Source organism: Meleagris gallopavo, chromosome 6 (genome assembly GCF_000146605.3).
Source record: "Meleagris gallopavo isolate NT-WF06-2002-E0010 breed Aviagen turkey brand Nicholas breeding stock chromosome 6, Turkey_5.1, whole genome shotgun sequence".
In the NCBI taxonomy this organism is placed as follows: Eukaryota; Metazoa; Chordata; class Aves; order Galliformes; family Phasianidae; genus Meleagris; species Meleagris gallopavo.
The window spans coordinates 26,080,315-26,091,706 of NC_015016.2; the positions used below are offsets into that span (position 1 = coordinate 26,080,315).

Below are 11,392 nucleotides of genomic sequence, written 5' to 3' on the forward strand. Positions count from 1 at the left end.
AAAAAAAAATCAATAAACTTTACCTGTACCAGGAGATAAATACACTCAACTGAATTCTTCGTAACATCAGGGTCAGGACTACATAGTAGACTTATAAGTGGTTCTAATCCACCTTGCTCAAATATTTGTACTTTAGTAGTATATTCAACAGCCATATGTGCCAGACACAGAGTAGCAAATTCATGAATAACCACATCTTCTGTAAGAAAAAAAATAAAATATTTTGTTCAAGTTTATTCAGCACACAGTACATGGTCACAAACCTGTGGTTTAAGATATGGTAAAAACTAAATGTTAGCTGTTAATTGCATCTCAATTCTCCATAAACATGTTGCTCAATCTGTACAGTATAAAACTTTACTTAATGAATAACTGATCTTTGCCTATAAAAGTGATCATCTATTTAATATATATTATGGCAAATCATAAGAGAAGAATGTCATTAAAGTGCTTGGTCAAATAGCAATAGCAAATGCTTTTTGAGAGTATTTTTTGCACAAGGAATACTGTAAAGTTACCTTCTGGTACCAGGTGTGACAGCAGTGAACTTGTGACATCCAGTTCCCTCAATAACTTCTTGACATCATCTACAATGAAATAAATTTGTGAGGTCTTTCATCTGGCAAGCAAGTAAAGAAACAGATTCGGCTCCAAGGGAAATGTACTTAAGGTTACTCCACAAGTGACAGAAAGACCTGATTGAGACTGACATGTAACCAAAGTTAAACAAAGAAAACGGGCCCAGAAAATGCACAGGAGATTTTAAAGTACTGGATAACATTCTTTGTAACATTCTTTGTTATTTTATATATGAAAAGTTCCTCAATACTTCACATTAAAAATTCTTGCATCTAGCAGCTTCTTGCTATACCTTACATAGTTCTAGTTGTCAAGTTATACGCAAATAGATAAAATATTTTTGCTTACAGCGATTAAACTAAAAACAATTCTTCCTTTATTTAGTTTTCAAGCCATCACTACCTGTTTTTCTGCATAAGGTCCAAAGTAACATTATGTTGCGGTTAATACATCTAATAATGGTACTGCTATACTAGATACACAAGTTTGCCATAACTCAAATGTTTCTGAGAGATGTTTGAGATGTTCCACTTCACTAGCTCAGATACAGATAACAAATACCTACAGCAACACTGACCAGTTGGGTAAATATACATATCAGTGCTTCAAAGTTCGGGACTTTTTTTTGCTGATATCCGAGTTAGATGCTATAAATGTAGCTATACCAATGCCTTCAGTAAACACAGCATTTTCTGTATGCGATAAATAGCATTTTATCCCTCATTTCCAACTTCTGTAAAAGTTCAAAATGTATCATATCCACATTAGCTGGGTATCATAAGTAGTCAGGCATTCTCAGATAGACAGAATTCCAATAGTAAACTCTTCCAGTTTCATCCTGTCAAAGCAAAAATAATGACTGGAGGAAAATACACTTATCTTTCAATTTTTTTTTCCAAAATCTCTAGCAAAACCAGTTCTTTTGAACTACTGATATAGGAATTTTTTTTTAACATTTATTTATTAATTTTATATGAGCCACCTATTGCTGTAACAGCTACAACCATATACACGGAAAAATACTGAGAAACAGAGACTCTTACGATTAGAAGCCATGATGCCAAATACCATCATGGCATTTCTGCGTACAATTGGATCTTCATGTGAGATGAGTTTATACAAACGTTCCACTGCTCCAAGACCAAGAAGCGCCACTTTGTTTTCATCACCTGAAGAGTAAATAGGTTAAAAGTTATGTAAAAAAAACAACGCAACAAGCTCATAGTTCTAATGTAACAAAGTATAACAGTATTTCAGTGACCTAAAATACAATAGATAGAACATAAATTTGTCAATATACATCAATAATACCATCAAAAAGTTACTTAAGATCTTAGAGTATCAAACAAAATATATCAAAGGCACACTTTAAAAATGTAGTTCATGGATCTGATATCCTGTTGATCTCCTTCCTGGATCATAACATTAAAACAGAATCTTGGTCTCCAACAAAAAAAAAAATAACTTTAGGTCTCAATATTATCGTAAAAAGTTTGAAAATGTATATCAGGACTCGCTCCCTTCTGAAAAAAGCCTTACAAAGGGACTCTCCACTTCTATAAGGAACTGCATTTAAGTCGAGCCCCTGCTCTTCATTTCTCAAGAGCATTTCATTTCATTCCTGGCCATGTATCCACTGTTCCAGACCCTGACCACAGATGTGACTTCTTGGCTTGACCTCAAACCTGCCTCATCACTACAGACTGCTTGGTGACCGCTGGACCATTGACTGACTGGTTACCACTGTGGGACACGTTCTCACTGTACTCATGGGACTGCACCCATTTTGGAGGTCATGAACCCGTGTGCTCTGCTGTCACTGACTCCTGCTTTCCCTTGCCTTGCAGAGCAGCCTGCCCTTGCTGCTACGTAGCAGCAGAGACTATTTTTACTAGTTTTGGTGACACTTGCTCTTAAGTGAATTTACAGATAATCCAAAATGACTGCTTTGAAAGTTAGGTGCTTCACTGGCATGGTAACTGGACGGATAACATATTACTACACAACAGAAGACTAGGGGAAATGGTGATCCCATACATCTCTGGAGAGAAGTAAGGAAGAACCTGTTCCTACTGTGCCAAGTGGTGGGGAAGGATATAGGTTGGCTTTTCATCATCACATTATCAAGGACCATTAATCTGTTTAATCTCTTTTTGGATGCCTTTCAAAAGCTACCAGTTACAACATAATTCGTCTCAATCTGAATATTTAATATAAAAGTGATAAAAACAATTAATTTAAGAAACAAAGAAAAAAAAGCATTCAGAAGCCAGAAGTTCCAGTACTAAAATTGGCTATTCAAATTAAACTGTATCTTCTTAATGTGTGTAATGGATAGTCTAGCATCATCACACACTTTGGATTTCTAATTCAATGCATAGGAACAGTTCTCTAGGATTCATTCCTATTTTTAAAGGAAAGGATTCTTCTGTCTGTTGGCCACCCACACATTTACCAGTGACTACAATAGCAGTACAGCGGATAACTTTCTATTTGGTGAAGTACAGGCGAATTATGTTGTTGTGAACCTCATTTTAGTTTCTTATTTTTTTGCCTTCCAAATTTACTTTCCTGAAGCAACTACCATGATTTGAACCACTAACTTCCACCTGAGATTTCTACCAACAGAAGTGTTTCATATGATTACAGCTTTCTGTTCCCTGCTCAATCAAAGGAAAGAAAAAAGAAAAAGCAGCGCACATGCAAAAGTGAATTAAAAAAACCAATAACAAAATCCAAAATCAACTTGTATTCTCAGTTCCCACGTTACCTTTTATAATTCATTTTATAATGAACAAAGGGGGAAGCTGCCTATCTTTTCTGTGTTACTGTGGACAGCAGGGAGAAAGCCAGCAAGAGTTTAGGGTACGCAGTTCATAGCTATTTCCCTCCATTTCAGAATATGCATCTCATTGAGATACAAGAACTTTGAAACAACTATTTCTCCGAGAATATAAATTTCTACAATAAAATGTTAAAAATCTCCATACAAACCACAGGACTTCTTTTTAACTGCAAATACAGGAGTGACAGATATTTCTGAGGGAAAAACAAAACAAAATTTTAACAGAGGTTGAAAATTTCAGTGTGAGGAAACCAAAAAGTTCTGAACTGCTGGCAAAACATAAGTAAGGCAGAAGAAAGCGTACTGCAATGAAGACTGACCTTTTGATGCAAATTTATATATAGCATCACATGCTTTGGCCAAAACTTCCTCTTCTGGAGAATCAAGCATTAGTACAACTGTTGCTGCTGCTTTGCTTTCAATCAGTAAAGGCTCAAACTAGGAAAAAAAACAAAAACAAAAAAAGGAAGAATAGTATGAATTTATATTGAGCCTTGCTGTCAGCTGCAGTAGACTTCCACACTTCATCAATAAATGGAAAATTTTAACTTTCAGTAACAATTTGAAATGCTTTCAAAAAGTAACAAAGAATAATTGACTTAATACAATCATCTTGTTTCATCTTGTATGAAGATTTGAGGAAAACCCTGGCAGTTCCCTGTACACCTTTTTGAAGGAAAAAGACTACACAATTCTGTTACACCTAAAAGAACATCCTACAGCTTCCAAATCTAATACGGGGAGACGTAAGATTTGATTACTCTGTGGCATTACTACTTAGTGGGAGTAATTAGAATTAAGTAAATTAAAATGACCCTTCCTGTGCCTTCATCAACTCGTTTCACTTGCTGACCACTAGCTTACCACAATCTTGCACACACTGAAGTAATTCCGTGATAATCCCTGATGAGCTTTGCATCAGAAATGATACAAAGCGTTCATTTCCAGTTCTGATTTCTCTCATACAGAAAAAAATCTTCCAAGCTGTGTGGTAAGATCAACACAGCTGAGGAACAGGATGCCATCCAGAAGGACTTACGGTAAGCAGTGGGCCCAGGAGAACTTCGTGAAGTTCAACAAATCCAAGTGCAAGGTCTTGCATGTAGGTCAAGGCAATTCCTGCCACCAATACAAGCTCAGTGATGATGGCTGTGATTGAGCACAGCCCAGCCAAAAAGGACTTGGGGGTACTGGTGGATGGCAAGCTGGACATGAGCCAGCAGTGTGCTCTCAGCCCACAAAGCCAACCGTATCCTGGGCTGCAGCAAAAGAAGAGCAGCCAGCAGGGTGAGGGAGGTGATCAACCTTTCTACTCTGCACAGGTGAGACTTCACTTGCAGTAATGCATCCAGATGTGGAATCCTCAGTACAGGAGAGACATGGACCTGTTGGTGTGTGTCCACAGAAGGGCCACAGCAATGATCTGTGGAATGGAACACCTCCCCTGCAAGGACAGGCTGAAAGTACTGGGGCTGTTCAACCTGATGAAGAGAAGGCTGGGAGGTGACCCAATAGTGGCCTTTCAGTATCTACTGTGTGGCTGTAGGAAAGAAGCAAAAAGGTTCTTTAGCAGTGTCTGTGCTAACAGGACAGGAGGAAACGACTTCAGGCTTGAAGAGGGAAGATTCAGGTTGGTTCTAAGGTAAAAGTCTTTTACAGCCAGGGTGGTGAGGCACTGGAACAGGTTGCCCAGGACAGTGGTGGAAGCCCCATCTCTGGAGACACTAAAGACCAGGCTGAACCAGGCTTTGAGCACCTGATTTGACTCTGGATGTTCCCGTTCACTGCAGGGGAGTTAGATTAGATGAGACCTTTAAAGGTCCCTTCCAACTCTAAGGATTCTACGATTCTATGAAGTTCCATGTTTCCCTAATAATAAAAAGGTTATCTGGCTAATGTGCTTAATTGCACTCCCTAACCCCAAGCAGGTCTTGAAAATATGCAGATCTGTCCCTCTTCATGCTTGTTGTGACAAGGTGGAGGCACAGGAGAAGTTTTGGAAGTCATTAACTAAACCCAGATGAACACATGCCACCTCTCCAGTACAAGAGGAGGAAAATTGAGCACACATATCTAGACTGAAATTTTGCTTTTAGATTTTTCATTAGCAGAAAACATTAGGACCATATCTAAACTCTTACTGCTTTATCAGGGTGGGTAAGCTTTACCAGCAAATTGGTACTGACATGGATATAGTTAAACATGTAGAGCAGAACCTTTTTCAATTAAAAAAAAAAACAACAAAAAAACAGCTAAGAGGCCTAATAGGTCATACCTCTTTGATGCTAAATTCATGTCTGTTCAGCTTGGCTGAATACATATTACTTCTCTATGAGCAACGAAGATATATTGTCAATATTTCTTACATATGTACAGAATATAAGCTTCTTGGGGCAGTTTTTTATTCTAGCAAGAGAATTTTTTTTTCCCAGATGCAATTTTCTATTCCCTTGCAGCTGCTCCACAAGGGTACAAGTCTGGTACAGCACTTCAAGGGCTGAAGTTATGAGAAGGATATTCACAAAACAATCTGCCACAGAGCAGAATCCTTGCCACACCTTGTATGCCCTTTTTCCACACACTGATGAAGATGTTCTCTATCTCTATTGATTGTAGGGCTTGGTTATTCTTCTATAAAGTAAAAATATAAATAATAAAAGAATAAGTTACAATATATATTTTCTATATTACAGTTCAAAATAGATTCCTAATAGCTCTCCCAGGCAATTGCAGACAATTTAATTAGATTAAGCTCTGAATGAAAAGTGACATATAAAGAGGCAAAGTTAAATCCAACCCTGCAGAAACTTCATTGGCATCAGCAGGGCTGTGTCTGGCCAAACACTTGGTGATAGTATGAAACATTAATTTTTATTAAAGTTACTCTTTCAGGGAAACGTAAATTAAACTCAAAGATTGATCTCAGATGAAGGTTAATAAGAAATGAAATACAAAGTAAGAGTTTTAAATCTCAGTTATTTACATTGATCTAATAATAAAATTATTACTATGTTGCTCCATTTTCTTTGCCTCTCACGTTCACAGGTAATTGTATAAACTACAATTCATTGATAAGTCCTAGGCTTTAACTGCAGGTTGGCATATAGGCAGAGTCGAACTGGTCTTGCATCTATACATTTGGATAGGTATTAGATTCATTCCTACTCTCTGAAAAATGTAACAGGCACCTTCCTATTAGACTCATTTTTGGACAGATCCCACCTTTTGAAAGATGTATTTATCTCCTTTTATTCTATTGTTTAATCGTGCTATTTTTCTAAAATATCCTTTAAAAGCTCTTTTTGAACTAAATGAACCAGTGTTCCATCATCCATTAGTAAAAGAGATGTGCTTTTTTTTCTCCTCGTCTTTAAACAGAATCTCCTGAGTTTCAGTTTGTACCTTTTGCCTTTCACCCTTTTAGAAGGCACCACTGAGAAGAGTGGGACTCTGAGTTTTTCATTCCCTTCCATCAGCTGTTTATACACATTGACAAGACTCCTCAGAGCCTTCCCTTAAGACTGAACAGTTGTAGCTCTCAGTCTCTCCTCAGAAGACAAACGCTTCAAGCCCTTCAGCATCTTTGTGGCCCTTTGCCAGATTTGTTCCAGTGAGTCCATGTGACTGTTGTACCAGATGAACCCCAAACTGGACACAGCACTCCAGATTTGATCTCACCAAAGTTGAGCGAAAGATAGCAGTCATGCCCCACAAGTTGCCGTGCCAATGTTGTCTACTGCACCCTACAGTGTTACTGGCCTTCTTTGCCACAAGTGCACATGTAGTGCATGGTCAACTTACTGCCCACCAAGTGCTTTTCTGCAAAGCCGCTTTGCAGCTGGTCATCTCTCAGTCTGTACAGGTTACTACTTTGCACCTCCCTTTAATGAACTTACTGAAATTCTTGTTTTCTCTATTCCTCTAATCTCTTGAGGACCCTTTGGATGGCAGCACAACCAATCGGTGCATCAGTCATTCCCAGCAATTTCATACTGTCTGTAAACTTGCTGCAAATGCACTCTGTCCTGTCACTCAAGTCACTAATGAAGAGGTTAACCTCTGGGGCACAACAGTAGTGACTGGTCTCTAGCTGGGCTTCATGCTGCTGATCACAACCCTCTGAGTTCAGCAGCCAGTTTTTAATTCACATCATTGTCTATTTATCTTGTCCATGCTTCATCAGTTTGTCTATGTTACGAAAGACAGCATTGAAAGGCTTACTAAAGTCAAGTCAAATTAATATTTAGGTATTGATGCCTCAAAAGGTGTTCCCATCCAGAGTTGACAGTACCACTTCTGTTCCTTCATACTTTGATTTTTAATATCAGTGTCACAAGTGAAGCTATTTTCAAAAATCCCCAGATAGCTACATCTTTCTTTTAGGGATAACGACTCAGTATTTTCTCTAGTGGCAACCTTAGGCTTTCTGTTAACGCAAGTGCTTTAACTGACGAATAAATAGCAGTATTGTCTAGAACAAACTTAAGATACTATCTACATAGGTTGCTCTGAAAGTAATACTTCCTACTTATTTTCATGGAAACTACATCAGATATAAAAAGCACAATAACACTACTTGATAAAGAAAATTTTCAACTACAAAACATTATTTTTCAACACAGACACCACCATTAGCTACATATGATCACCAGCAATAAACAAGAGTCTGCATGCTGTGCTTGTAAAAATCTTCACGGTTGACCAGAACATGGCTTGTCTTTCATGTCACTGCCACCATTGCTGAAATACAGCACCCTCCTACTCACCGTGCTAACATTCACTCTTGGGTCTCCATAAATCTTCAGCAAGCGTCAATGAATGTCAATGGGTGCAATTTTCTCCACATGGAGGAATTCAATTCCACACCTTTGCTTCATCCACACTACCACATCAGACATCATTTTGTCTGTCACATGGCAACAAAATGTAACAGGATACTGGTAGGAAGATTCAGCCTCTACTGCCATACCACCAACATCCACCTCTGACATTGTGGGCCAACATCATAAAATAGGAGGCACTACTTTTGGAGCAGCCTTCATGTATGAAAAGTTCTTACTGACCTATGCGAAAGCTAACATTTCTTCTGCCTAAAATATAGTCTGAGGTCATCCATAGCAAGAAGGACACCCAAATTATTGTTTTTCTGAGGACTGGGCTTCTCCAAGAACAGATAATAGCAAAAAGCAATATACAAAAGATGGAGAAAAAAGGGTTCTCAGGAGTACTCTCTGAAACATCTAATCAGTGGCTAGGCTAAGAGATGTATTTGCTACCTATTCCTAGAAATCTATACAAATTAGTTATCTACAGTATCATATATTCTCAGAGAATTACACATTGCCCTCTTACATAAACCTGTCCATATTTTCTCAAGGTTTCTTTTCTTGGACTTGACATTTCCGTAAGCAGCTTATCAATCAGAAAATAATAGCTAATATATCAGGTGTTTTGTCTGCATCTCATTTCCTGCCAGGTGAAATTTAAAGGTTTGAAATTTGATTTGACATGATCGGTGTCAACAATATTCTCATAGCTAGAAGATTTTCCTAGCTAACAGTAAAAACTAATCAAGGATCCATATTCATATTTAGTACTGTTTTGCCATGCAACATTCGGTTGTTTTTTCCCGATAGTACTGCTAGAAGAGAGATGCTAGCCTGAAGTACAATAAGGGTAAGTGTCTAAGCCAAAAACCACAGATGCCATCTGGAGTTCACTCTTTCTAATGCTTTCCTTTTTAATGGTTTTACTAACCTTTTTTGTAAGTTTACTTTTTTCTTTCCCAATTGTTTAATATCTTTCCTAACATTATTCACAGTTGACTGTACTGGTAGAAGGCTGCACCATTCTTTTCTTCAGAAACTCTAAATGGTGGCTTCCAAATACAGGAGCTAAGGTCCTGTTTCTAATTGATTTTCTAGATAATTACTAAAGTAGTCCCTTTTTACTACTTTTGAAGGGAATAGCATATCTTTAGGCTCTAAACCCATTATTATGCCTTTCCATTTTTTTATTAGACTGAAAAGATATTTAGTTTAATTATTCAAGTCTGTTTCAGTTAGTCTTAGATATATGTATCTTTTTTCTGTCTCCTCGTTTTTTGGGTTAGTGTTAGGTCAATTTAACCCTTCATGTTAAAGTTTTAACTCAAGTCTCCATTCATAAGCATTTACAATTGATTGGAGCTTATGAATTACATTTGTAATATTAATCTATCCACAAAATAGTTGTGTGTATAATCAATGAATGTACAGATGTCATAATTATGAAAAATACCAGAGAGTTTGGCTAAGCAGGTTACTACACCAAAAAGAATAGATAGGATGCTTACCCACATCCCGGGCTCACTGCAAAACTCCAGAGGAAAGATCTCCAGAAGAGATCCTTTCCCACTGGCAGTCAGCTCTTAAACGGGTCTAGGAGAGGTGCAGCCAGGCTCCACCCCTTCAGGCAGCACAGGAGAATTGCCTTCACCTGTGCTCCCATGGCTGACTCATTGCTCGCCTTAGCAATCAATCAGAGGTTCTGGCCGTGATTCAGCAGTTCCCATGCATTGTGTAAGATCAGACAACTGCTAAACGTCAGTGACATCATGGCTTTGAACATTTGAATTCAACCATAACGATTACTTTTACTGTATTGGTCAAAATTATGCTTAACTAGCGTTGACACTATGATGTAGTTTTTGCTGATTAACTTTGCTATGACATTTGAAAAAGCTTTCCAGTTCCATTACTCTCAGAAAGCCCTTTTTTTGTTTAAAAACAAACCAAACCACACATACTGAGCTTTGCCTTTAATTTTGTGCTCTTTCTGCAAATATCCAATGAAACAATTCTTCATTAATTAATTCAGTATCTGGTGCTGAATTTGTGTTTTGTTTGTTCAGTGTTTCAATCTTACTTCTTTCTGAATAAACCAGTAAGACTAATAAAACTTCTATACTTCAAATTTCTACCTCTTTTTGGGTCTCCCTGTACCTCACAGCTTCAGAGAAACCCTCAAAGTGTTAATTAGCTAGTGTCAGATCTTTAATCTCCAGTTTTTTGGGGAAAAAAGTAGTCATATACCATCGTTATTCCATACTTGGCTTCAACTCCAAGTACTTCTTACTGTGCCACTTTTCAATGATACAAAAAAAAAAACCAACAACCCTGAACTACTCCTAGAGATCATATACCTTTGCAAGAGATCCAGAATATATGCTATATATATTCAAAATATCTGTAAAACTCCTGTATTCAGTTTAAAACAAAAAACCCTGCAGATTTATCTAGGCTTTTAACTCTTTCATCCTTGGGAATGCTTCCACAATTCAAGAGAAGCAGATTTCAGGTCTCTCCTACCTTCTTCTGATTTTTACAAATGGAAAACTAATACTGCTCCTCAAATATAAAGAAGCCTGGATTGTTTCATATATTACTACTTGCAAAGCCTGCCAAAGACAACAATCTCCTCAAAGAACTACACATGCCCAGTCAGTTTGGTTTGTATGCTGTCCAAAAAAAGCAGAAACAGAATTATCTTTAAAAGACATATTTAGAATAACGTGGGCAAGCTAGGAGAGTAAGGAACTACGTAAGGATGGTAGAGCTGAGCCTATAATTGTGCAATGTTTATTTTATAGCACACTGTAGTTTATATACTTACCACATCCTTGGGTGGAGGCTCTACTTCCTTCCTCACTTTTTTACCCATTCTAAAAACAAAAACACAAAAATGAAAAATAAAAAACAGACAAACTCTCCTCTGCTTCACGAATCAGTTTACCAGTGCTTTAGGAAAACTTGAAAGACTGACTTTTGCATTTATTTGACCCATCTAATCAATTGGGAGAATTCATTGACACCATAATTTCTGTACAGAAAGCTATCCCTTCAAACAGCAATGTTTCATTTGTGCAATGCAACAAACTTTCTAACACTTGAACACATTTGCTAAAAATGTATCTACCAAAAACCACTT

The 11,392-nt window shown here is 37.5% G+C and overlaps 1 protein-coding gene across 1 annotated transcript in view; it reads right to left on the bottom strand.

Moving 5' to 3' along the window:
* LOC104911472 (armadillo repeat-containing protein 3-like) overlaps positions 1-11,155 on the bottom strand; it is a 35,824-nt gene extending 24,669 nt beyond the window's left edge. The window contains exons 1-6 of the mRNA XM_031554041.1: positions 11,078-11,155; positions 3,745-3,862; positions 3,574-3,618; positions 1,623-1,748; positions 519-587; positions 24-199 (exon numbers count right to left, since the gene is read on the bottom strand). Of these exons, the coding sequence (XP_031409901.1) occupies positions 24-199; positions 519-587; positions 1,623-1,748; positions 3,574-3,618; positions 3,745-3,862; positions 11,078-11,125 (582 nt within the window). The 5' untranslated portion in view covers positions 11,126-11,155. The remainder of the gene's footprint in view (positions 1-23; positions 200-518; positions 588-1,622; positions 1,749-3,573; positions 3,619-3,744; positions 3,863-11,077) is intronic.
* Between the last annotated feature and the right edge of the window lie 237 nt (positions 11,156-11,392).